Here is a 27,730-nt window from a genome sequence, read left to right as displayed (position 1 = left end):
TCATTGTATTTTGTGTTTTTGTTATATGTTTGGGTAGGCCAGGGTGTGACATGGGTTTATATGTTGTGTTTCGTATTGGGGTTTGTATTATTTGGGATCGCGGCTGATTAGGGGTGTGGTATAGGCTTGGCTGCCTGAGGCGATTCTCAATTAGAGTCAGGTGCTTATCGTTGTCTCTGATTGGGAACCGTATTTAGGCAGCCTGAGTTCGCTTTGTATTTCTTGGGTGTTTGTTCCTTTCTTTGTGTAGTATTCACCAGATAGGCTGTAATTAGTTTCACGTTCCGTTCTGTTGTTTTTGTATTTAGTTTCAGTTATTTAATGTACCGCGATTCTTTCATTAATGTCATGAGTAACCTACACGCTGCATTTCGGTCTGACTCTCTTTCTTCAACAGACGAACGCCGTTACAGAAACACCCACCTCTCACGGACCGAGCAGTGTGTAAACTGGCAGGAGCTAAAGCAGGACCTTATGGAAGGTAAAGGCATGGAGTATACGACGTGGGAAAAAAAATCGACAAGTGGGCGGCCGACCCAGAGAGAGTGCAGGCGCCCACCTGGGATTCGCTTCAGCAGTGCGAAGAGGGCTACAGGCTAATGGAGTCAAAAAGGAAAACACGGCGACGCAGTGCGAAAACCGAAAGTAACCCCCAAATATTTATTGGGGGAGAGCGCAGAGAGAGAGTGGCTGAGTCAGGAGTCAGACCTGAGCCTACTCTCCCTGTTAATTGTGAGGAGCAGCAATATAAGGACTTCTGGTCTTGGGAGATGATATTAGACGGAAAAGGACCCTGGGCTCAGCCTGGAGAATATCGCCGTCCCTAGGAAGAAATAGATGCGGATATAGCGGAGAGGCGCTGGTATGAGGAGGCAGCACGGCGACGCGGTTGGAAGCCGGAAAAGCAGCCCCAAAAAATTATTGGGGGGAGGCTAGAAGGGAGAATGGTTATGCCAGGTAGTTATGCTATGGAGCGCATGGTGTTTCCAGTGCGGGAGCAGAGCCAGGTGCGGCACATACCAGCCCTTCCTATTGGCCGGGCTAGAGTGGGCATCGAGCCAGGTAAGCTTGGGCAGGCTCGGTGCTCAAGAACTCCAGTGCGCCTGCACGGTCCGGTCTATCCAGAGCCATCTCCACACACCAGTCCTCCGGTAGCAGCTCCCCGCACCAGGCTTCCTGTCCGTGTCCTCGATCCAGTACCACAAGTTCCAGCACCACACACCAGGCCTCCAGTACGCCTCGCCTGTTTAGCGCAGCCAGAGCTTTTCTCCTCTCCTGCGCTGCCAGAGTCTCCAGTCTGCCCAGCACCGCCAGACAACCAGTCTCTTCCAGATCTGCCAGACAACCAGTCTCTTCCAGATCTGCCAGACAACCAGTCTCTTCCAGATCTGCCAGACAACCCGTCTCTTCCAGATCTGCTTGTCAACCTGAATCTTCCAGTTCCACCAGCCAGCCAGGATTTACCGGAGCCTACTACCTGCCTGAGCTTCCTCTCAGTACTGGGCTTCCTCTCAGTCCCGGGCTGCTGCCCCTCTGTCCCGGGCTGCTGCCCCTCTGTCCCGGGCTGCTGCCCCTCTGTCCCGGGCTGCTGCCCCTCTGTCCCGGGCTGCTGCCCCTCTGTCCCGGGCTGCTGCCCCTCTGTCCCGGGTGCCCCTCTGTCCCCCTCTGTCCCGAGGTGCCCCTCTGTCCCGAGGTGCCCCTCTGTCCCGAGCTGCTCCTCAGTTATGTGGGGATCTGGGTGAGGACTATTAGGCCATGGTCGGCGGAGAGGGTGGATTATCCCAGGACGCGAAGGGGAGGAACTAGGACATTAATGGAGTGGGGTCCACGTCCCGAGCCAGAACCGCCACCATGGACAGACGCCCACCCGGACCCTCCCTATGCTCTTAAGGTGCGTCCAGGAGTCCGCACCTTAGGGGGGGGGGGTTTCTGTCACGCCTTGGTCATTGTATTTTGTGTTTTTGTTATATGTTTGGGTAGGCCAGGGTGTGACATGGGTTTATATGTTGTGTTTCGTATTGGGGTTTGTATTATTTGGGATCGCGGCTGATTAGGGGTGTGGTATAGGCTTGGCTGCCTGAGGCGATTCTCAATTAGAGTCAGGTGCTTATCGTTGTCTCTGATTGGGAACCGTATTTAGGCAGCCTGAGTTCGCTTTGTATTTCTTGGGTGTTTGTTCCTGTCTTTGTGTAGTATTCACCAGATAGGCTGTAATTAGTTTCACGTTCCGTTCTGTTGTTTTAGTATTTAGTGTTCAGTTATTTAATGTACCGCGTATTCTTTCATTAAATTCATGAGTAACCTACACGCTGCATTTCGGTCCGACTCTCTTTCTTCAACAGACGAACACCGTTACAGTAGCAGGCAGCAACGAGACTTGGTTTTAGAGAAATGGCTTTTTAAAAAAGTAGAAGTTCAAATTGTTTGGGAACAGACCTGGATAGTAGGACAGAACTCTGCAGTAGATTGCAACACCGCCCTCTTTGGCCTTTCTATCTTGTCTGAAAATGTTGGATGTTGTAAAATGTTGAAAATGTATGTCCTTCATAGATATTATACACATTTTTTTTTACAATAAAAGTTACCTTGTTTTATCTCTCAGTACATTGGAGCTGAGCCATATTATTTGCTGTAATATTAGATCTGCCTTGTCTGGAGGATGACATTGTAGCCAACTCTGTAAGACTTCGTTTAAAAAGGAGGATACTTTAAGCAGGGGTCCATTGTCAATCCACCCAAAAATGTACGGTTTTATTCTGAAAAAGGCTTCTCTATTGTGTGTATCCGTTGGTGTGATTTTAAGCTGCCCTGTCGAGAGAAACACTTTCCACAGTCAGAGCAGGAGTAAGGCTTTTCTCCTGTGTGTATAGGTTGGTGTGATTTTAAGCTGCTCTGTAGAGAGAAATTCTTCCCACAGTCAGAGCAGAAGTAAGGCTTCTGTCCTGTATGTATTAACTGGTGACAGTTTAAGGTATTCAACCGGGAAAAACTCATTCCACAGTCAGAGCAGAAGTAAGGCTTCTCTCCTGTGTGTGTTCTCTGATGAACGTTTATTGCAGATGATGTTGTGAAGCACTTCCCACAGTCAGAGCAGGAGTACGGCTTCTCTCCTGTATGTGTACGCTGGTGTGATTTTAAGCTGCTCTGTTGAGAGAAACTCTTTCCACAGTCAGAGCAGAAGTAAGGCTTCTCTCCTGTATGTATACGTCGGTGTGCATTTAAATGGACCAGTTGAGAAAATGTCTTCCCACAGTCAGAGCAGGAATATGGCTTTTCTCCTGTATGTATACGTTGGTGTGTTTTTAAGGTATCCAGTCCGGAGAAACTGACTCCACAGTCAGAGCAGGAGTAAGGCTTCTCTCCTTTATGTATACGTTGGTGTGTTTTTAAATTGCTCTGTTGAGAGAAACTTTTTCCACATTCCGAGCAGGAGTAAGGCGTCTTTCCTGTGTGTGTTCTCTGATGAACTGTAAGAGACCTTGATGTTTTGAAGCTTTTTCCACAGTCGGAACAGGAATACAGACTCTCTCCTGTGTGTATTTTTAGGTGCATTTCTAGCTTTGATAGAAATGGGAAAATCTCCTCACAATGTGGGCAGTGATGAGACCTCTTAGCTCTGTGATCTTCCTGCTGTTGCTCTCTGGATGTAGAGAATGTGTCAACATGGTCTCCTGTGTGAACATCATCAGAAGAACCAGTCAGTTGATGAGATATACATATGACTTCATGTCAGTAGGCTGTTCAATACAAATGGGAATGAAACTAATTCTAAAAGTGGAGAAGGCAAAAAGGGGTAAAAGGAGTGAAAATTAGGAGCCATATCATGTTTCATATCATCCTCCACTCACTATCACAAGGGTTAGTAACTACACAGACTCATTTCATATCATCCTCCACTCACTATCACAAGGGTTAGTAACTACACAGACTCATTTCATATCATCCTCCACTCACTATCACAAATTAGCAACCACCAGGGTTGGGGTCAATTCCATTTCTATTCGAGTTAATTCAGAAAGCAAACCAAATTCCAATTCGAAATGTTTCTCTTTTCTAAGTATTGACTATAACTGTCATTTTAGTGTTCAATGAATTCTGGAATTGCATTTTTTCTAAATGCTGACAATACTGGTATCAAACCATATTAGACTCAGTGGCATGAAATAACATTACTTTCTTATTTAAACAGTTCATCATGAAACAGTTGTACAGTAACTTTTCATACAGAGTGGAGAGGTTGGAATGAATAACAAGCTTTGTTGTGCAGTCTGGAGTTTCTCAGGGATGTGTGATGTCAGAGTTAGACTTCAACCTATCATAACTTATGGAGGTCTAATTTATGAAGATAACTTATAGATAGATAGAACCAGCTGTTACCATGATTAACAGATGTCCCAATCTTCTCCTCCTCTTCTTCATCTTTAATGTTGACATTCAGCTCCAGTGTTTGACTGCAGTCTTCCAGCTTCACTGATGCCATCTCTGGATCCTGCAGTGCAAACTGGGCTCCACTGTTACATTCTGGACCCAGTGACTGTAGGTTTGGACTCAGTGTGGAAGGAGAGAGGCAGGCTGCGTTTGTCCTCACTGTTGATGTTACCGGCCTCAGACTTTATCTGAGTCAGTCTGTAGTAATAAAGAGAAATGGACAAAAAAAGTTATTTTCTTGACAGTTCTGGCGCTTTCTTTATTCTCTAAATATATATTCAATTTTTCTTGTTCAATTATCGTATTTCAACAGATCAGGTAGCTAAACATTGAAAACAAAACATGAATTCAGAATAGACACACACAATTACACAACATAAGTGCACTTAACCTATAGTAGATTTCCTAAATTAATATACATGACTCAATAAAACATTTAGTACAAGGTTGCAGTATGTTTTAGGCAGCACTATGTACTATTTTCCTGAATAACTTTGTCTTCACTGTATTATTTCACTCACAACCAATGGTTAGTGGTGGAAACAAAGTACTAAATTGTTATATTTGAGTAAAAGTACATCAAATTCCTTTTATTAAAGCTACAATATGTAACAACCCGACCAAATGCACATAGAAATGTGAGTTATCGATCTGTCAGTCTCATTGAAAGCAAGTCTAAGAAGCGGTAGATCTGTTCTGTGTGTGATATTTCTATGCTTCCCCTTCCCAAGTTTAGTTGTTGTCTTTTACTTTTGTACACCTGGATAGAGGATAAATAACTACAGCGCATTCGGAAAGTATTCAGACCCCTTGACTTTTTCCACATTGTTACGTTACAGCCTTATTCTAAAATGGATGACATAAAAATGTTTTCCTCATCAATCTACACACAATACCCAATATTAAAAAGCGAAAACAGGTTTAGACATTTTTGCAAATGTATTAAAAACAAACTAACATTTTACATAAGTATTCAATCTGACAGAGCTCCAGAATTCCTCTGTAGCGATGAGAGAAACTCCCCAAATACAGGTGTGCCAAGCTTGTAGCGCCATACCCAAGAAGAATCAAGGCTGTAATTGCTGCCAAAGTTGCTTCAACCAAGTACTGCGTAAAAGGTCAGAATATTTATGTAAATGTGGTATTTCAGTTTTTACTTTTTCATTATGGGATATTGTGTGTAGATTGATGAGGGGGGGAAAACAATTTAATCCATTTTAGAATAAGGCTGAAACGTAATAAAATGTGGAAAAAGTAAAGGGGTCTGAACACTTTCCGAATGCACTGTACAATATGTGGTCATGGAAACGTTCTCACAGCGGTTTAGATGGTACAATGATTCTCCAATGATTATTTTGTCACAAACTGAAATTATCCGTATTATTCAAATTCATGCAACCAGGAACTGGAAGAGGGATTTATGCATAATGCATCTTTAAGCAAACCAGACTGTTTTTGATGTATTTATGGATGGCCAGGTGCACACTCCAACACTCAGGCATCATTTACAAACGCAATATTTGCGTTTAGTGAGTCTGACAGATCAGAGGCAGCAGGGATGACAACGCGTGAATTGGACCATATTGCTCTCCTCTGCCTGAGCATTCGATATGTAACACGAACTTTTGGGAGTCAGTGAAAATGTATGGGAGTAAAAAGGACATATGTTCTTTAGGAATGTAGAGGAGTAAAAGTTGCCAGGAAATATCAATAGTAAACTAAACTCAGCAACAACAAAAAAAAGGACTCTGTCTTTCAAAGATAATTCGTAAAAATCCAAATAACTTCACAGATCTTCATTGTAAAAGGTTTAAACACTGTTTCCCATGCTTGTTCAATGAACCATAAACAATGAATGAACATGCACCTGTGGAACAGTCATTAAGACACTAACAGCTTACAGACGGTAGGCAATTAAGGTTACAGTTATGAAAACTTTTTTTTTTTCTATTTTTTTTTTCACCTTTATTTAACCAGGTAGGCTAGTTGAGAACAGGTTCTCATTTGCAACTGCGACCTGGCCAAGATAAAGCATAGCAGTGTGAACAGACAACACAGAGTTACATATGGAGTAAACAATTAACAAGTCAATAACACAGAGAAAAAAAGGGGGAGTCTATATACAATGTGTGCAAAAGGCATGAGGAGGTAGGCGAATAATTACAATATTGCAGATTAACACTGGAGTGACAAATGATCAGATGATCATGTACAGGTAGAGATATTGGTGTGCAAAAGAGCAGAAAAGTAAATAAATAAAAACTGTGGGGATGAGGTAGGTGAAAATGGGTGTGCTATTTACCAATAGATTATGTACAGCTGCAGCGATCGGTTAGCTGCTCAGCTAGCTGATGTTTGAAGTTGGTGAGGGAGATAAAAGTCTCCAACTTCAGCAATTTTTGCAATTCGTTCCAGTCACAGGCAGCAGAGTACTGGAACGAAAGGCGGCCGAATGAGGTGTTGGCTTTAGGGATGATAATGAGATACACCTGCTGGAGCGCGTGCTACGGATGGGTGTTGCCATCGTGACCAGTGAGCTGAGATAAGTCGGAGCTTTGCCTAGCATGGCCTTGTAGATGACCTGGAGCCAGTGGGTCTGGCGACGAATATGTAGCGAGGGCCAGCCGACTAGAGCATACAAGTCGCAGTGGTGGGTAGTATAAGGTGCTTTATTGACAAAACGGATGGCACTGTGATAAACTGCATCCAGTTTGCTGAGTAGAGTGTTGGAAGCAATTTTGTAGATGATGTCGCCGAAGTCGAGGATCGGTAGGATAGTCAGTTTTACTAGGGTAAGCTTGCAGCGTGAGTGAAGGAGGCTTTGTTGCGGAATAGAAAGCCGATTCTTGATTTGATTTTCGATTGGAGATGTTTGATATGGGTCTGGAAGGAGAGTTTGCAGTCTAGCCAGAAACCTAGGTACTTATAGGTGTCCACATATTCAAGGTCGGAACCATCCAGTGTGGTGATGCTAGTCGGGCATGCGGGTGCAGGCAGCGATCGGTTGAAAAGCATGCATTTGGTTTTACTAGCGTTTAAGAGCAGTTGGAGGCCACGGAAGGAGTGTTGTATGGCATTGAAGCTCGATTGGAGGTTAGATAGCAGTGTCCAATGACGGGCCGAAAGTGTATAAAATGGTGTCGTCTGCGTAGAGGTGGATCAGGGAATCGCCCGCAGCAAGAGCAACATCATTGATATATACAGAGAAAAGAGTCGGCCCGAGAATTGAACCCTGTGGCACCCCCATAGAGACTGCCAGAGGACCGGACAACATGCCCTCCGATTTGACACACTGAACTCTGTCTGCAAAGTAATTGGTGAACCAGGCAAGGCAGTCATCCGAAAAACCGAGGCTACTGAGTCTGCCAATAAGAATATGGTGATTGACAGAGTCGAAAGCCTTGGCGAGGTCGATGAAGACGGCTGCACAGTACTGTCTTTTATCGATGGCGGTTATGATGTCGTTTAGTACCTTGAGTGTGGCTGAGGTGCACCCGTGACCGGCTCGGAAACCAGATTGCATAGCGGAGAAGGTACGGTGGGATTCGAGATGGTCAGTGACCTGTTTGTTGACTTGGCTTTCGAAGACCTTAGATAGGCAGGGCAGGATGGATATAGGTCTGTAGCAGTTTGGGTCCAGGGTGTCACCCCCTTTGAAGAGGGGGATGACTGCGGCAGCTTTCCAGTCCTTGGGGATCTCAGACGATATGAAAGAGAGGTTGAACAGGCTGGTAATAGGGGTTGCGACAATGGCGGCGGATAGTTTCAGAAATAGAGGGTCCAGATTGTCAAGCCCAGCTGATTTATACGGGTCCAGGTTTTGCAGCTCAACTTAGGACACTAAAGAGGCCTTTCCACTGACTGAAAAACACCAAAGGAAAGATGCCCAGGGTCCCTGCTCATCTGTGTGGACGTGCCTTAGGCATGCTGCAAGGAGGCATGAGGACTGCAGATGTGGCCAAGGCAATAAATTGAAATGTCCGTACTGTGAGATGCCTAAGACGGCGCTACAGGAAGACAGGACCGACAGTTGATCGTCCTTGCAGTGGCAGACCACGTGTAACAACACCTGCACAGGATCGGTACATCCTAACATCACACCTGCGGGACAGGTACAGGATGGCACCAACAACTGCCCGAGTTACACCAGGAAAGCACAATCACTCCATCAGTGCTCAGACTGTCCGCAATAGGCTGAGAGAGGCTGGACTGAGGGCTTGTAGGCCTGTTGTAAGGCAGGTCCTCACCAGACATCACCGGCAAGAACGTTGCCTATGGGCACAAATCCACTGTCGCTGGACCAGACAGGACCGGCAAAAAGTGCTCTTCATTGACGAGTCGCGGTTTTGTCTCACCAGGGGTGATGGTCGGATTCGTGTTTATGGTCAAAGGAATGAGCGTTACACCGAGGCCTGTACTCTGGAGTGGGATCGATTTTGAGGTGGTGGGTCCATCATGGTCTGGGGCGGTGTGTCACAGCATCATCGGACTGAGCTCGTTGTCATTGCAGCTGTGCGTTACAGGGAAGACATCCTCCTCCCTCATCGATGGGTGAAGGCTAGGGCCATTCCCGCCAGAAATGTCCGGGAACTTGCAGGTGCCTTGGCGGAAGAGTGGGGTAACATCTCAGAGCAAGAACTGGCAAATCTGGTGCAGTCCATGAGGAGGATATGCACTGCAGTACTTAATGCACCAGAGACTGACTGTTACTTTTGATTTTGACCCCCTTTGTTCAGGGACACATTATTACATTTCTGTCCGTCACGTCTGTGGAACTTGTCTCAGCTGTTGAATCTTATGTTCATACAATGATTTACACGTTAAGTTTGCTGAAAATAAACGCAGTTGACAGTGAGCGGACTTTCTTTTTTTTGCTGAGTTTAGTTAAAAGGAGAAGTTTCCTATTTTAGGACACCGGGGATGGTTGTAACACAGGATAACCGTGACACTTAATATCGTCAAGCAGGAACAAGCTAAAATCATGTGATTCACTGTGCACATGCTCAGTTTGGTCCTCAACCCTCATGTGAAGAAGCAAGACCCTTATTGAAAAACTAAATCTGAGTTTGAAGTAAGAAAGACATATTTGGGGCCAAATGTGTTTTTGTGACGGCATCACCTGCTTTGTAGTTTGTAGTTAGTAGTTAGTAGTTTGTAGTTTGTAGTTAGTAGTTAGTAGTTTGTAGTTTGTAGTTAGTAGTTAGTAGTTATTTCAGGTTCATAACCAGTTTGTGTAGATATGGGGCGGCAAGTAGCCTAGTGATTAGAGCATTGGACTAGTAACCAAAAGGTTGCAAGATCTAATCCCCGAGCTGACAAGGTAAAAGTCTCGTTCTGCCCCTGAACAATGCAGTTAACCCACTCTTCCTATGACGTCATTGAAAATAAGAATTTGTTCTTAACTGACTTGCGTAGTTAAATAAAGATAAATAAATATCGATTTGATGCAAGTTAGCAATGCTAAAGTTTAAACATGTAGCTAAAGTTGAAGCTAACTAATAGCTGCAAGCATCAGGGTTAGTTATAACAAGCCTAATGAGGTCTGGGTGCAGTGCTGGGAATACAAATGATGGGCCCACCAAGCCTGTACTCCGGGACTAACATACCACTGTCTAAACTGATGGACCCACCAAGCCTGTACCCCGGGACTACCGTACCACTGTCTAAACTGATGGACCCACCAAGCCTGTACCCCGGGACTACCGTACCACTGTCTAAACTGATGGACCCACCAAGCCTGTACCCCGGGACTACCGTACCACTGTCTAAACTGAAGGACCCACCAAGCCTGTACCCCGGGACTACCGTACCACTGTCTAAACTGATGGGCCCACCAAGCCTGTACCCCGGGACTACCGTACCACTGTCTAAACTGATGGGCCCACCAAGCCTGTACCCCGGGACTACCATACCACTGTCTAAACTGATGGGCCCACAAAGCCTGTACCCCGGGACTACCGTACCACTGTCTAAACTGATGGGCCAACCAAGCCTGTACCCCGGGACTACCGTACCACTGTCTAAACTGATGGGCCCACCAAGCCTGTACCCCGGGACTACCATACCACTGTCGAAACTGTGACTGAGTTAACATGTCCAACATTCACTCACACACACACCCCTCCTCTCTCTCAAATTCACTCACACCACACACATTCAGATGTTAAATTGTCAGATGTTGTTTAGTTGAGAAGGGCCAGTTAATAGTGTCAAAATAAGAAACATTCTGATTTGAATTTTGACTATTATTTCTGCTACACAAAATGTTAAACATGTTGTTCTCAGGTTCCCAATAAAGGCTTTCAATATCTTGTTGCATGTTATGATTTTAGCATTATGTCAAACTGTTACATGTCACTCCAATGCCTGTTACAACTGACCCGGGAGGTAGGGGAATAGTTACAACTGACCCGGGAGGTAGGGGAATAGTTACAACTGACCCGGGAGGTAGGGGAATAGTTACAACTGACCCGGGAGGTAGGGGAATAGTTACAACTGACCCGGGAGGTAGGGGAATAGTTACAACTGACCCGGGAGTTAGGGGAATAGTTACAACTGACCCGGGAGGTAGGGGAATAGTTACAACTGACCCGGGAGGTGGGGAATTGTTACAACTGACCCGGGAGGTAGGGGAATTGTTACAACTGACCCGGGAGGTAGGGGAATTGTTACAACTGACCCGGGAGGTAGGGGAATTGTTACAACTGACCCGGGAGGTGGGGGAATTTGGAACATGTCACTCCTTGTGTTTGAGACAGTCACACATTGTCTGTTTGATTTAGAGAGATAAAACCAATACTACTTTGTAACAGACAGATGTTCCTATTCACATTTTGAATGTACTAGCTCAAAATGATCTGAGATGTAGATTAAAAATGCAACCATCCCCTATATCATCTACACTAAATCACTCATATTTATGTAAATCCATTTTTTATAGAAGGGTCCAGACAGTATGTTTGTGATTTCACATACTTTTGAGAACCTTACCACAACCAGCAAATCGTGCCCTCATCCTTGTTTAGCAGTACCCCCGAAATACGTCCTTTTAGAAACGGCAAAGCTCCCATGATAGTGATGCGGGTCTTTAGATGTTGTACACATGACATTGTGTCGTTCCGAACAACGTTTTAATCAATGTTGTTTTATGACTGGTCGGGGTTTGGGAGAGGAAATCCAATAATTCCTTTAACGTATCTACGCTGACTGACCGCCATTTTGTGAGGAACACTCAGGTCTCTTCTCTTTGTCATCGAACACCACGTGACTGGGGGACTACCGTAAACTACATAATAATGTGACAGAGGCAAATAAGAACGCTGTTCTTTATCTCCTAACGTATTGCACAAGTTAACTGCATGCATTTACTTAAAAAGTATCTACAAATATTTGACTTCGAAGAAAATAGTTTCAACGGTATTGAAAAACCATCCTATGGCTTTCCCCCAAGTATTCTGGTATCTACGGAATTACGCCCAAGCCTAGTAACTACACAGACTCATTTCATAGAATTTCTTCACTGGCAATTTGTCTACTTCACTTCTTTAGTCTACTCTCTGATCACTCCAGATACCCCAGTTGGTTATGGAAAATATATTTCACAGTGGTTTAGATGGTACAATGATTCTCTACACAATGATTGCTTGTTTTGCCACAAACGGAACATTTTGCAACCAGGAAATTGAGGATTTGTTTCCATAGTGCATCTTTAAGCAAACCAGACGGCATGATTTTCCAGTTTTTTATTTAATGTATTTTTATTTACGGTTTTCAGGGGCACCTTCCAACACTCAGGCATAATTTACAAATGTAGTATTTGTGTTTAGTGAGCCCGCCAGTTCAGAGGGTTAGTAGAAATTGCAACGTGTTAATTGGGCCACTCTTATTTAGAAACTTCAGCGTTCCTATGCATCCCTATTGAGCAGTGAATGGGATATCAACCAGATTCCTTTTTCTATGGCTTCCCTAAATGTGTCTAGTGTCACAAGACATAGTTTCAGGCTTTTTATTTGGAAAAATGACCCTGAACGACAACATTGCGTCAGCGACAAAGGCGGCCCTTGTGCCTCTTGCTCCTACTGGGAAGCCAACTGCCCGGGTTGATATATTATCGAATAGATATTTGAAAAACACCTTGAGGATTGATTATAAAAAACATTTGCCATGTTTCTGTCGATATTATGGATCTAATTTGGAATATTTTTCGGCTTTGTCCGTGACCGCAGTTTCCGGTGGATTTCTCAACCAAACGTGAAGAACAAAATGACGTATTTCGGCTATAAAAAATCATCTTTTATGGGACAAAATGAACATTTGCTGTCTAACTGGGAGTCTTGTGAGTGAAAACATCCGAAGTTCATCAAAGGTAAATTATTTATTTGATTGCTTTTCTGATTTTCGTGACCAAGTTGCCTGCTGCTAGCTGGACATGCTATGCTAGGCTATCGATAAACCTACACAAATGCTTGTCTAGCTTTGGCTGTAAAGCATAATTTCAAAATCTGAGATGACAGGGTGATTTAACAAAAGGCTAAGATATGTTTCAATATGTCACTTGTGATTTTCTGAATATTTTCTAGTAATATTTTTTTTGTCCGTTGCGTTATGCTAATTAGTGTCAGTTGCTGACAATTCTCCCAGATCTGGGAGGGGTAGTTCTAAGTTAAAGGAGAAGTTTCCTGTTTTACAACAACTCAGTCACACCTTGCCTGTTTGATTTAGAGATCTAATACCAATACTAATTTGTCGCAGACAGTTGTTCCTATCACATTTTGAATGTAGTAGCTCAAACAATCTCTGGTTGGCAGCAGGGTAGCCTAGTGGTTAGAGAGTTGGACTAGTAACCGGAAGGTTGCGAGTTCAAACCCCCGAGCTGATAAGGTACAAATCTGTCGTTCTGCCCCTGAACAGGCAGTTAACCCACTGTTCCTAGGCCATCATTGAAAATAAGAATTTGTTCTTAACTGACTTGCCTAGTTAAATAAAGGTTAAATAAAAAATATAAATAAAAAAGACATGTAAAACCATGCCCAGTCTGCCTCCCATTAAAGGAGAAATGTCCTATTTCACTATTTTTGATGTAAATGTAATTTTATAAAAGGGTTCAAACACTTTTTGTGATTTTACATGTTTTTGAGAACCTTACCCCAACCAGCGAATCACTTCCTCGTCCTTGCTTAGCAGTATGGGCCCCCAAAAAAGCATGTGAAGTTCCAGACACTTGTTGAATCTCTGCCAAAGCGCATTGAAGCTGTTCTGGTGGCTCGTGGTGGCCCAACACACTATTAGAATAGAATAACACTTTATTGTCCAATTTTTGTTTCACATCACCTTCATAAATAATCGCATAAATCATATTTAAACAGTCCATCATGTTGCATACACTATCAATTTAGAGGACATACATTCACTCACGACGACTACTGTTCCAACTGCACTAGATAAATAAGTACATTTATTTATTTTTTATTTATTTCACCTTTATTTAACCAGGTAGGCAAGTTGAGAACAAGTTCTCATTTACAATATATCGATACAATTTACTTTGCATTTAGTAGTCAGCACAAGTGTAACAGTATTGCTTCTGTCCCTCTCCTTGTCCCTACCTGGGCTCGAACCAGGGATCCTCTGCACACATCTACAACTGCCTCCCACGAAGCATTGCTCCACAAAAGCCGTGGCCCTTGCAGAGCAAGGGAAACAACTACTTCAAGGTCTCAGAGTGAGTGACGTCACCAATTGAAACGCTATTAGCGCGCACCCCGCTGACTAGCTAAACATTTCACATCGGTTACACAAGGAACGAATGAATGTTTGAACACGTTCTTCTTGGTGATGGGTGTTCTTAAGCGTCAAACAGAAGGGAAACCTCTGGAACTGCGGGTGTAGACGGTGGGAGGGGTCGCCAATGACAGCCTGTGCCGCCTTTTTGGTTGCATTGTGGAACAGACTGCTCAAATGTGCCTGTGGTCGACCAATTGCTTTGCTGGCTGTGTTTACTATTCTGGTCAGTTTGCTTTTGCGCCTCACACTCAGATTACCATACCGTACTGTCATATTGAATTTGAGGATGCTCTCTACCAGCTCAGATTACCATACTGTCATATTGAATTTGAGGATGCTCTCTACCAGCTCAGATTACATTTACATTACATTTAAGTCATTTAGCAGACGCTCTTATCTGTCATAAAGAACGTGAGGATGCTCTCTACCAGCTCAGATTACCATACCAGACTGTCATATTGAACGTGAGGATGCTCTCTACCATCTCAGATTACCATACCAGACTGTCATAATGAACGTGAGGATGCTCTCTACCAGCTCAGATTACCATACCAGACTGTCATATTGAACGTGAGGATGCTCTCTACCATCTCAGATTACCATACCAGACTGTCATAATGAACGTGAGGATGCTCTCTACCATCTCAAATTACCATACCAGACTGTCATAATGAACGTGAGGATGCTCTCTACCAGCTCAGATTACCATACCAGACTGTGATATTGAACGTGAGGATGCTCTCTACTAGCTCAGATTACCATACCACAATGTCATATTGAACGTGAGGATGCTGTTTTGAAAGCAATGATTATTTACATTTCTCAACGTTAAAACACAGCGTCGGAATTGTAGTTTACACAGAGCCAAATATGGGCAAATGTAACAGCTGAAAACCCTACTTACGGAGACCGGGGTAAAGCCAGTTTCAGGTTGTATATTCAAGCTTTCAAACCACTTGCCACAGACTCCAAATAAGTGTCATGAAGTTGGAATAATTGCGCACAACATTGCACAGGTTTTATTTTCACAATTATTTTCAAAGCTAATAAACGTGGAAATGTGACCCGCATTTTGTATTCCTATAGTTGAATTAGTTAGTCAGCGTAAACAAAGTACAGAATTTTTTTTCATTTGAATTTCAATAGCTCCATGGTCATGTGACCTACTGACTTCAAACAAGTTTCAGAATGTCCACTCAGTGGGCCTACACATTACACATCCTTTTGTTTGTCCATTTTCATCTCACACAATGTTACATTCATTTGCCTGCTCTGCCCCCCTGAAGGACAGTGTCACTCACACACCAATTCACTTGGGCCTTCTCCTTGGGGCCTTCCTGACCTCCAGACAGGCCCACATTGACCTGGTGACCTCTGACTCCTGGCCTCTAGGCCTACACTCCCTGCCTGCCTACCCTCTCCCTGGGCCTAAGAGTGTATAGCTTATTCCTTGGAACTACAGACCTCCAGGCCTCCACACCTACTCTCCTTACCTGGTCAACAACCCTCTCCTTTGGCCTTAGAATATAGCTTACTCCCTGGAAAGACCTCTATCTCTATAGTCCCGCTGTCAGGAACCACGTGCACCTCGTAACCCGAAACAGGCTCTGTGCTCCTGGTGACCCACCTGCTTTTACCTGCTCAGTCCTCACTCCAACTTCCATGGCCTGAGTGCTGCCCCTAGCCCCAGAGTCCGGCCGCCCCTACTTGGACTCGAAGTGCCCCACACCTTGATGGAGGTCTCCGTATGCACCTGGTAACCTGAAACAAGCTCTGTGCACTTGGTGACCCGCCCTCTTTTATCAGCTCAGAGACCAAATCTCCAACCCAACCTCCACGGACTGAGTGCTGCCCCCAGCACCTGAGTCCGGCCACCCCTGCTCGGGCTCTGAGTGCCCCCTGCCTTGGGGGAGGCCTCCTCGTGCACCTGGTGACCTTTTGACTTCCACAGTGAGTCCCAACCTGGCTCACAGTCCCACCAGATTGGCGACCACCACCTAGCCCCCTACCTATCCAGAGCCCAGTGTCTTATGCCTTCTGCCTGGGCACTCTCACGCTCTGTATCTGGCCCCTGGCCATAAGAGTAGTGGTATTTCAACGGCGGCCGAGGCCTCCCACTTATTCTACACCTCTCATGTCTCTTCACAGTGCGAACCCATTTCATCTCACACAATGTTACATTCATTTGCCTGCTCTGCCCCCCTGAAGGACAGTGTCACTCACACATCAATTCACTTGGGCCTTCTCCTTGGGGCCTTCCTGACCTCCAGACAGGCCCCCATTGACCTGGTGACCTCTGACACCTAGCCTCTAGGCCTTCACAAAGAAAAGAGAACTCTCCCGGGGCTCCAGCCAGCTTCTCCGGGATCAGTCGCGTTAACGCACTGGATGCCTTCGCGGTGCCCGTCTCGGCCAGTCAGTGGACATTCTGAAAGTAGTTTGAGGCCAGTAGGTCACATTACCAAGGAGCTATTGAAATGATAAACATTGAAAAATTTATGTAAAATCATGTGAGATGAAAATGGAATAACTTAAGGGTTTACTATATAGAAGGGTAGTCAGCGGACATTCTGAACCTTGTTTGAGTTCAGGTCAACAGACGCCTCACATCCTCAACTGGCTGCTTCATTAAATAGTACCCGCAAAACATGAGTCTAAACAGTGAAGAGGCGACTCCGGGATGCTGCCCTTCTAGGCAGAGTTCCTCTGTCCAGTGTCTGTTTTCTTTTGCCCATCTTAATCTTTTATTGGCCAGTCTGAGATATGGCTTTTTCTTTGCAACTCTGCCTAGAAAGCCAGCATACCAGAGTCGCCTCTTCACTGTTGACGTTGAAACTGGTGTTCTGCGGGTACTATTTAATGAAGCTGTCAGTTGAGGACTTGTGAGGCGTCTGTTTCTCAAACTAGACACTAACACTGTTCTGTGAAGGGAGTAGTATCGTGTCCACTTGCTCAGTTGTGCACAAGAATAGAGTGACATGTTTCAGGGCCTCCCAACTAGTCTTTATTTTCTGGTTAGAGCCAGCTTTGCAAAATGTTTTCTAGATCAATTAGCCTTTTAAAATTATAAACCTGGAGTAAACCCTGTATCTGTAGGCCTATGAAGACATTCAATTTCTGATTGACTGTAACGTTCAAATGAGCACCAATCGGGCAGATCTGTGAGTTATGAAATTATGAAAACTGTTTGTTTTGCAAATGTTGAACTTACAATATGGCTACTAATACTGGAAAAGCTCAAAGTCCAAGTATAGAGATTTTGGCCGATATTCTTGCAGAACAATGTAATAGACAACAGCTAAAGGAGAGGATGCTGACGTTACATTAGACTGGTAAGTGAAATACAAGAATTTCTATTTATATTCTTTTATATTGTAAATCCGAAAGCCACAACATATCAAAGTCAACATACAAAACACGTTGGGCACCCGACTGGCACAGGTCGTCTAACACACTGCAGTACCTGGTTCGATTCCAGGCTGCATCACATCCGGCCGTGATTGGGAGTCCCATAGGGCGGCGCACAATTGTCCCAGCGTCGACCGGGTTTGGCCGGGGTAGGCATCATTGTAAATAATTATTTGTACTGACTTGCCTAATTTAAATAAAAGTTCATTTTAAAAGTAAATAAATTGGTACACAACCTTCACCACAGTGTTCTCCACTCTATATAATATATGTTTATAGATGTGCTGTTGTATATTTGATGTTTTGCTAAAATAAAGGTTCATTATAATAAGTAATGAACTCGAGTTCTTACAGATTTTGCTTTAGTGAAAAGACTGACTACAAAGAGACAACATTCAAGTCCTCCATCCCCCACTTAGAGTGACTGCTGCTCTCTCTGGCTCCGCAACAAACCCCCATCCGGCCATCAAGAGGTGTGAATACCCAGCCAGCCTACAAGTAGATAGAAGGGCTTTACAGCAGAAAGAGACTTGGGACCAGCGGCACAATGTTGTGTTTAGGGCGTGTTGTAAGTACAGTCATTGTAAATAATGTGTACATTTTGTTATTTTAATTTTTTTTAAAGTCAACTTTGTTTGTGTGTTACCTTATGAAATTAGACCAGTGTTGGCTGCTAACTTGGCCATTAACTTAAATATTTCACCTATGTGTTTGGAGAGGGGCTGGGGGTGAGGAACGAGACTGTCTGTAATGGTACTCTTATCTTTATATTGTGGAATATGGTGCCATTTTGGATTCAACCAAAGTTAATTCTGGTAATATTTATGAGGTGTTCCCATCTCTCTTTGCAGCCATTCGATGAAATGGGCCGTAGAACCAGCGCTATGAAGAGCACCAATCGGGATGCGTCTGTTCTCCACTCTGGATAATGGGATAGGGTTCGCTCCTGCTGAGGACGTCCTGGATGAAGGAGGGCTTGGAGAACAGCCCCGAGATACTACAGGTGATAACATTTTACCTCTCATTCTGGAAGGAGGGAGAAAGAGAGAGGGAGGTAGAGAGAGGAGGTAGTTAGAGGAGAGAGTAGGGAGGGAGGGGGAGAGGTAGAGAGAGAGGGAGGTAGAGAGAGAGGGAGGTAGAGAGAGAGGTAGAGAGAGAGGGAGGTAGAGAGAGGTAGAGGGGAGGGAGGTAGAGAGGGTGGAGGTGGAGGTAGGGAGGTAGAGAGAGAGAGGGAGGTAGAGAGAGAGAGGGAGGTAGAGAGAGAGAGGGGTAGAGGTAGAGAGAGGGAGGTAGAGAGGAGGGAGGAGAGGGAGGTAGAGAGTGAGGGAGGGGGAGGTAGAGAGTGAGAGGGAGGGAGGTAGAGAGAGAGAGAGGGAGGGAGGTAGAGAGAGTAGAGGGAGGGAGGGAGGTAGGTAGGAGGGTAGAGGGAGGGAGGTAGGGAGGTAGAGAGAGGGAGGGTAGAGAGGGAGGTAGAGAGGTAGAGAGTGAGAGGGAGGAGGTAGAGAGAGAGAGGGAGGTAGAGAGAGAGAGAGGGAGGGTAGAGAGAGAGAGAGAGGGAGGAGGTAGGGAGGTAGAGAGGAGAGGGAGGTAGAGAGAGTGAGGGAGGGAGGTAGAGAGAGAGGGAGGTAGGTAGAGGTAGAGAGGGGAGGAGAGGGAGGGGGAGGTATAGAGAGGGGAGGGAGGTAGTTAGGGAGAGGTAGGGAGGTAGTTAGAGAGGGGAGGTAGAGAGGGAGGTAGTTAGAGAGGTAGGGAGGTAGTTAGAGAGGTAGGGAGGGAGGTAGGGAGAGGGAGGGAGGGAGGTAGAGAGAGAGGAGGGAGGTAGAGAGAGGGAGGGAGGTAGAGAGGGGAGGGAGGTAGAGAGGAGGGAGGTAGAGAGAGGGAGGGAGGTAGAGAGGTAGAGGGAGGGGAGGTAGAGAGGGAGGTAGGTAGGAGGGAGGGGAGGTAGAGAGGGAGGTAGGGGAGGGAGGTAGAGAGAGGGAGGGAGGTAGAGGTAGAGGAGGGAGGGAGGTAGAGAGAGGGAGGGAGGTAGAGAGAGGGAGGAGGTAGAGAGGGAGGGGAGGTAGAGAGAGAGGGAGGGAGGTAGAGAGAGGAGGAGGTAGAGGGAGGTAGAGAGAGAGGGAGAGAGGGAGGTAGAGAGAGAGGAGGGAGGTAGAGAGAGAGGGAGGGAGGTAGAGAGAGGAGGGAGGGGAGGTAGAGAGAGGGAGGGAGGGAGGGAGGTAGAGAGAGGGAGGGAGGGAGGGAGGTAGAGAGAGAGGGGAGGTAGGGAGGTAGAGAGAGAGAGGAGGGAGGTAGAGAGAGAGAGGGAGGGAGGGAGGGAGGTAGAGAGAGAGGGAGGGAGGTAGAGGGAGGGAGGTAGAGAGAGAGGGGGAGGTAGGAGAGGGAGGGAGGTAGAGGGAGGTAGGGAGGTAGGTAGAGAGGGGAGGTAGGTAGAGAGAGGGGGAGGTAGAGAGAGGGAGGGAGGTAGGTAGAGAGAGAGGGAGGTAGAGAGAGAGGGAGGTAGGTAGAGAGGGAGGGAGGTAGAGAGGGAGGGAGGTAGAGAGGGAGGGAGGGAGGGAGGTAGAGAGGGAGGGAGGGAGGTAGAGAGGGAGGGAGGTAGGAGGAGGGAGGTAGAGCGAGAGGGAGGTAGAGCGAGAGGGAGGTAGAGCGAGAGGGAGGTAGAGCGAGAGGGAGGTAGAGCGAGAGGGAGGTAGAGCGAGAGGGAGGTAGAGCGAGAGGGAGGTAGAGCGAGAGGAAGGTAGAGCGAGAGATAGAGAGAGAGCGAGAGATAGAGAGAGAGAGAGGTAGGTAGTTAGAGAGGTAGAGAACACCTCTGTTTCAAATCAAAGTCAAATCACATTTTATTTGTCACATACACATGGTCAGCAGATGTTAGTGCGAGTGTAGCGAAATGCTTGTGCTTCTAGTTCTGACAATGCAGTAATAACCAACGAGTAATCTAACCTAACAATTCCAAAACTACTACCTTATAGACACAAGTGTAAAGGGATAAAGAATATGTACATAAGATATATGAATGAGTGATGGTACAGAGCGGCATAGGCAAGATACAGTAGATGGAATTGAGTACAGTATATACATATGAGTATGTAAACAAAGTGGCATAGTTAAAGTGGCTAGTGATACATGTATTACATAAGGATGCAGTAGATGATATAGAGTACAGTATATATACGTATACATATGAGATGAATAATGTAGGGTATGTAAACATTATATTAGGTAGCATTGTTTAAAGTGGCTAGTGATATATTTTACATTTCCCATCAATTCCCATTATTAAAGTGGCTGGAGTTGAGTCAGTGTGTTGGCAGCAGCCACTCAATGTTAGTGGTGGCTGTTTAACAGTCTGATGGCCTTGAGATAGAAGCTGTTTTTCAGTCTCTCGGTCCCAGCTTTGATGCATCTGTACTGACCTCGCCTTCTGGATAATAGCGGGGGGTAACAGGCAGTGGCTCGGGTGGTTGTTGTCCTTGATGATCTTTATGGCCTTCCTGTGACATCGGGTGGTGTGGGTGTCCTGGAGGGCAGGTAGTTTGCCCCCGGTGATGCGTTGTGCAGACCTCACTACCCTCTGGAGAGCCTTGCGGTTATGGGCGGAGCAGTTGCCGTACCAGGCGGTGATACAGCCCGACAGGATGCTCTCGATTGTGCATCTGTAGAAGTTTGTGAGTGCTTTTGGTGACAAGCCAAATTTCTTCAGCCTCCTGAGGTTGAAGAGGCGCTGCTGCGCCTCCTTCACGATGCTGTCTGTGTGGGTGGACCAATTCAGTTTGTCTGTGATGTGTACGCCAAGGAACTTAAAACTTACTACCCTCTCCACTACTGTTCCATCGATGTGGATAGGGGGGTGTTCCCTCTGCTGTTTCCTGAAGTCCACAATCATCTCCTTAGTTTTGTTGACGTTGAGGTTATTTTCCTGACACCACACTCCGAGGCCCTCACCTCCTCCCTGTAGGCCGTCTCGTTGTTGTTGGTAATCAAGCCTACCACTGTTGTGTCGTCCGCAAACTTGATGATTGAGTTGGAGGTGTGCATGGCCACGCAGTCGTGGGTGAACAGGGAGTACAGGAGAGGGCTCAGAATGCACCCTTGTGGGGCCCCAGTGTTGAGGATCAGCGGGGTGGAGATGTTGTTGCCTACCCTCACCACCTGGGGGCGGCCCGTCAGGAAGTCCAGTACCCAGTTGCACAGGGCGGGGTCGAGACCCAGGGTCTCGAGCTTGATGACGAGCTTGGAGGGCACTATGGGGTTAAATGCCGAGCTGTATTCGATGAACAGCATTCTCACATAGGTATTCCTCTTGTCCAGATGGGTTAGGGCAGTGTGCAGTGTGATTGCATCGTCTGTGGACCTATTTGGGCGGTAAGCAAATTGGAGTGCGTCTAGGGTGTCAGGTAGGGTGGAGGTGATATGGTCCTTGACTAGTCTCTCAAAGCACTTCATGATGACAGAAGTGAGTGCTACTTTCTTGGGAACAGGAACAATGGTGGCCCTCTTGAAGCATGTGGGAACAACAGACTGGGATAGGGATTGATTGAATATGTCCGTAAACACACCAGCCAGCTGGTCTTCGCATGCTCTGAGGGCGCGGCTGGGGATGCCTTCTGGGCCTGCAGCCTTGCGAGGGTTGACACGTTTAAATGTTTTCCTCACGTCGGCTGCAGTGAAGGAGAGTCCACATGTTTTAGTTGCGGTCCGTGTCAGTGGCACTGTATTGTCCTCAAAGCGGGCAAAAAGGTTATTTAGTCTGCCTGGGAGCAGGACATCCTGATCCGTACCAATATAAGAAATAACACGTAAAAAAAAAAAAAAAAAAAACTGCATAGTTTCCTAGGAGCGCGAAGCGAGGCGGCCATCTCTGTCGGCGCCGGAAGACATTTGGAGACATTGGATCAGCATTCTTGTCTGGTCTCCTGTTGGCACATTTTATGTAGGGAAGCAAATGATCCAACATGTTTTGACATTCCTGGGAGTGTGTAAACTTGTATTTTTTTACGGGCATAGCATTTTTGAATGTTTTCAATTAGTTTTATATTCTTGAAAATGTATCAATTTACCAATTCGACCACTTGGAGGCCACTTGGGTACATTTGGGCAAATTGTGAAGGACACCTGGGTGACTTCATAGTAAATGTCATGCAACTTGCTTATTAGTCTTCCAGTTATCAGTCTGAAACTTTGCACATACACTGCTGCCCTCTTGTGGACACCATCTAAATGACAACCAGAGTCGTGACTAGATTTGAGACCTTTCTGTTGCATTTCAAAGATGGTGGTAAAAAACAATGCAAACAGTTGTTTTTTTTCTTTTCTGCTACCAGATCTGTTATATTCTCCTACATTCACATTCACATTTCCACAAACTTCAAAGTGTTTCCTTTCAAATGGTATCAAGAATATGGATATCCTTGCTTCAGGGCCTGAGCAACAGGCAGATAGATTTTGGTATGTCATTTTAGGTGAAAATTGGAAAAAACGGGGCTATCCCCTTAATGGACTAAATTTGCTTTTTCTTTCAAAAACAATTTCTAAGTGACCCCAAACTTTATGTGTGTATTGTAATGCAGTGTAGTGTAATGTTATGTATGTATGCATGTATGCATGTATGCATGTATGCATGTATGTATGTCTAACTAAACCGCTGGCAACAAAAGTGAGTACACCCCTAAGTGAAATATCCAAAATAACCAGTGATCCGGGTCAACAGCATCAATGTAACCGTATAACTTTGATCCGTACCCTCGCCCCTACCCAGGCGTGAACCAGGGACCCTCTGCACACATCAAAAACAGTCACCCACGAAGCATCGTTACCCATCGCTCCACAAAAGCAGAGCAAGGGGAACTACTACTTCAAGGTCTCAGAGCAAGTGACGTCCTGTGCACTGATTGAAACGCGAACACCGATAACTAGCTAGCCGTTCATTCCGTTACACTCGGGGGTCTGAAAGGACAACGACCGTAATACCTGTGCATTCCATGGCATTGAAGGAGAGACCGTTCTGGTCAAACACAGAGCCAGGAGACAGCAGTCACACACAGCATCAAGTAATGTTACAGAATAAGCAGCCCATTCAGAATTCACACATGACTGTAAGTCGCTTTGGATAAAAGCCCTGCTAAATGGCATATATTAAGTCAGAACAATACAAAAAGCACAACCATTTCATTTCCAAAATGGAATTTTACGACCATGATATGGCATTTTTTGTAGTGACTGAGTACGCCTAAATGTAAAAGTAAGCCTCAAAACTGCCACCTTTATTATGAGGAGGAAACATTTAGGTAGCCAGGACCATAGGCCAGGACCGCTCTGGCCTAGCTCTCACTGCAGTCCAGTGCCATGGATCTTTGAAGTTTGTCCTCTAGTAATTTAGGAGGGCAACTTTATGAAGGCCTCCTCACAATGACCTTAACATACAACGCTCAACAGAAAAAAATACATAGGCTATTTTTATTGTTCACATTTCTTGCGTTGATGATGTATTGAAGTCATGCAGTTTTATGTACCACACGGGACAGCTTGGAAAAAGCAACGGTCGGTGGAACTCTGGCGCCATCAAGTGAACAATTGCTTCAGTTCCGTTGTGGCAGAAACGCTACCAGAGATATTTGAAACAAGATCTAATTTTGTGTCTATATTATCTCCAAATTGTTTCCCTTCACCCCCACCCGTGATATATTATTATTCCAATTTAGCTGTTAATATGGTTTTAATTTAGCTGTTAATATGGTTTTAATTTAACAACGCATTCTCTCATTTCTGATTGGAGGGCGGACTGTTAGAACCTTTAGAACCTTCAACTGTGTTACTTTGTAACAGTCAAACCTGGTGATTCCTGGCGTTGATCAACTCGCAATCCATGCCGCCATTTTTAAAAGCATAATCTTTTTTTATGGGGGAAAATAGTATACAGAGCTCATTTTGGTGTAACCATCGTCAAATTTGACGTGTCGGAGAACGGCTACTTCCTCCCGAAACCATTGTGGGTATCGCTTCTCGGCCTTTTGGCTAAGATCAAACTTGATAAAGACTCACCCCGCTCCTGTACAAGGGACTGAAGACAGCTTCTTAACAAAGTGGCTTTTTAACATGTTTTTCATGCCTTAAAAATGTTTTACCTTTGTTAGATCATCAGCACACATTTTAAATGGCTTTTACAGATTTGATGTTTTTTTACAAAGAAAGTACTTTTATTCATGGTTGTATTCATTGATTTTAACAACACGTACTTTTTAACAAATTTAAATGTAACTTTCAATTGCTGTGTTTTATGCTTTGTTGCCGTTTTTATGTGTGTAAATGATGTAAAAAATGTATGAGCTGTTTTTAAAGGAATTGTGTCAATAAAACATTGTAAAAAAAAAGTATGTTCTTATCAGTTTAATAGCTGATACGTCCCCTATCTGGGGACCATATATTAAATTGATTTTTGGAATAGGGAGATGGAATAGGGGCTTGCTCCGTCCACTCCACGCATCGACCTGGTATTGCAGTACCTCCAGGAACGGTGCACCCCCTGTCGTTGTAAATATAAATCAAGCATGGTTTCGTTTTAGTCTATATTGTATTGTCACATTGTCACACACACAGTTCATCTTAATGTCAGTGGTGGCAAGACAGTGCTGGTCAAGTCGGTCACCGTTATATTGAGCTGATGTGAATGGTGCGTTAATCTTTAAAAAAAACGTTTTCGTCACGTAGACAGGGTGTAAACGGTACAGTGAAATGCTTACTTGCAAGCTCTCCTCAACAGCGCAATACACACGATCAAACATATACACAAAGTACTAAAGTAGTCAAAAACACTTATGATTTGGATATATATACACAAGAAGACTATACAGTATAAACTATGAAATGTACTAAAGTCATGTTCTGGTAACATGAACTGCCTCACAAACCGGTAACGTTATCTGATGTATTTGTCTGAAGTTACTATTTGATAGGCCTGCTATTTTCACAAGACTCAAATATGTCGTTGTGTTCCTTCTGTAGCTCAGTTGGTAGAGCATGGCGCTTGTAACGCCAGGGTAGTGGGTTCGATCCCCGGGATCACCCATACGTAGAATGTATGCACACATGACTGTAAGTCGTTTTGGATAAAAGCGTCTGCTAAATGGCATATATTAAATGTATACAAGGTTTGTAACTCATCTGCCTGTGTTAAAGTAACTATGTCTGTTTATCCCATTATTTATATTTCTATGATCTCACACTGCACTTTTTCAAGTGACAAAAACTTGATATAGTGTAGCAAGAGTTATTCCTTCGCTTACGGCATTATTACAGATCATTTATACACAATACAGTCCCTGGCTTACGACCATATCAGTCTCAATACGCCTGGTCTCGGAAGCTAAGCAGGGTCGGGCCTGGTTAGTTCTTGTATGGTACGCTGCCTGGGAATACCAGGTGCAGTAAGCTCGTTTGTCCAGCAGGGTGTACTATTTAATCAGGGAGCAATCGTCATTATGTATTACAGTTTCTCATAATCGCCTACAATTATTTTTTGGAACACAAAACATAACTTTTGCAAAACAGTAAATGCTTTTTGAAAATGTACTTGTCTTTTTAAAAAACAAACATTCATAAAAAATATAATACCATCAAAATTGCAAATCCGTTCATCAAAAGAACAAATCCGTTCATCAAAAGAAGCCAGCAAAAAGATTGACACAACTATACTTATTTATTGAATGCAAGCCGACAAAACAGAAAGTTAGTCTGTCTTTTAAAAATCCCAGTAGATCATAAATGTTCTTTGCAGTTGTAGTATCTGGGATCTACATCTGTTTATATTAGTTACTGTGCTGTTACTAAGCAGTAATGTATTACGGCAGTGTTACGTTACTACACCTAATTAGAAATGCACATGCGCACTAGGGTGCCGGGAACTGTAGAGCACGAGGGGTTTTGACTAAACGAAAACTAACTGTACTCCTGTCTCCTTACTTGTCATTTCTCCACAACACAAATATTACAGCAGTCCCTAAATCACGATGATCAAAACTGGAAGTACAACGATACAAAGGTGCAGAATTATGGGTAATTACTCTCCTTTTATGCATATTTCACCAAACAACTTCATACACATCACATTTAATTACTGATAAATGAAACATACTAATATTTGCACATTGTGTGTAAGATTCAATCATCGGTATCATCACAATCCAATTCCATGTATTCAATACATAGGCTGGTTTGCTCATAGTTTTATAGACTTTCCATTGGCGTACAGAAACACAATCCACAATAGAAATAAGGAAAGCTGAATTACAACAGGGGAACACAACTGATATGAATGTATAGGCCTCAATCCACACCAAAGCAAAGCTCTAGAATAGGTCACATGTTGGAGATGATGACAGGAGTCAGCCAAAGTTACTTAGAAGTAACCCCACTTCATGCTCTGCATCTCTGAATATCTGCAATATAGTAAAACATGTTACAAATTAGACAGTCCCTGTTAAGTAAGATCTTTAAACAGGTCAACATTAACAAGGCCGCAGGGCCAGACAGATTACCTGGATGTGTACTCACAGCATGTCCTGACCAACTGGCAGGTGTCTTCACTGACATTTTCAACCTGTCCCCGACTGAGTCTGTAATACCTACATGTTTTTTAAATGTATTTTTATTTCACCTTTATTTAACCAGGTAGGCAAGTTGAGAACAAGTTCTCATTTACAATTGCGACCTGGCCAAGATAAAGCAAAGCAGTTCGACACATAGAACGACACAGAGTTACACATGGAGTAAAACAAACATACAGTCAATAATACAGTATAAACAAGTCTGTATACGATGTGAGCAAATGAGGTGAGAAGGGAGGTAAAGGCAAAAAAAAGGCCATGGTGGCAAAGTAAATACAATATAGCAAGTAAAACACTGGAATGGTAGATTTGCAATGGAAATAAAAATTATGGGGTGCAAAGGAGCAAAATAAATAAATAAATTAAATACAGTAGGGAAAGAGGTAGTTGTTTGGGCTAAATTATAGGTGGGCTATGTACAGGTGCAGTAATATGTGAGCTGCTCTGACAGCTGGTGCTTAAAGCTAGTGAGGGAGAAGCTTGTGAGGGAGATAAGTGTTTCCAGTTTCAGA

General features: G+C 44.5%; 1 protein-coding gene and 1 pseudogene across 1 annotated transcript; one reads left to right on the top strand and one right to left on the bottom strand.

The window, feature by feature from the left end:
• Positions 1–2,202: 2,202 nt before the first annotated feature.
• LOC124024984 (gastrula zinc finger protein XlCGF17.1-like) lies at positions 2,203–4,506 on the bottom strand. The gene is made up of 2 exons (XM_046338693.1): positions 4,378–4,506; positions 2,203–3,671 (listed from the first exon to the last, which is right to left on the bottom strand). The coding sequence occupies exons 1-2, from the start codon at positions 4,478–4,480 to the stop codon at positions 2,752–2,754; spliced, it is 1,023 nt and encodes a 340-aa protein (XP_046194649.1). The 5' UTR covers positions 4,481–4,506; the 3' UTR covers positions 2,203–2,751.
• A 20,461-nt stretch (positions 4,507–24,967) lies between these two features.
• On the top strand, positions 24,968–25,140 carry LOC124024985 (annotated as a pseudogene).
• Positions 25,141–27,730: the final 2,590 nt, after the last annotated feature.

This window comes from Oncorhynchus gorbuscha, unplaced genomic scaffold, assembly GCF_021184085.1.
Source record: "Oncorhynchus gorbuscha isolate QuinsamMale2020 ecotype Even-year unplaced genomic scaffold, OgorEven_v1.0 Un_scaffold_2105, whole genome shotgun sequence".
Taxonomy (NCBI): Eukaryota; Metazoa; Chordata; class Actinopteri; order Salmoniformes; family Salmonidae; genus Oncorhynchus; species Oncorhynchus gorbuscha.
Note: the sequence above shows the minus strand (reverse complement) of the source record. Positions and strands in the feature narration are given on the sequence as shown.

Bases quoted from the DNA above. Each gene is read 5' to 3' on its own strand.
- LOC124024984 (XM_046338693.1), bottom strand. From the start codon at position 4,480: ATGGCATCAGTGAAGCTGGAAGACTGCAGTCAAACACTGGAGCTGAAT. The intron at 3,672-4,377 runs GTAACAGCTGGT...ATGTTCACACAG, and splicing joins TGGGACATCTGTTAATCATG to GAGACCATGTTGACACATTC.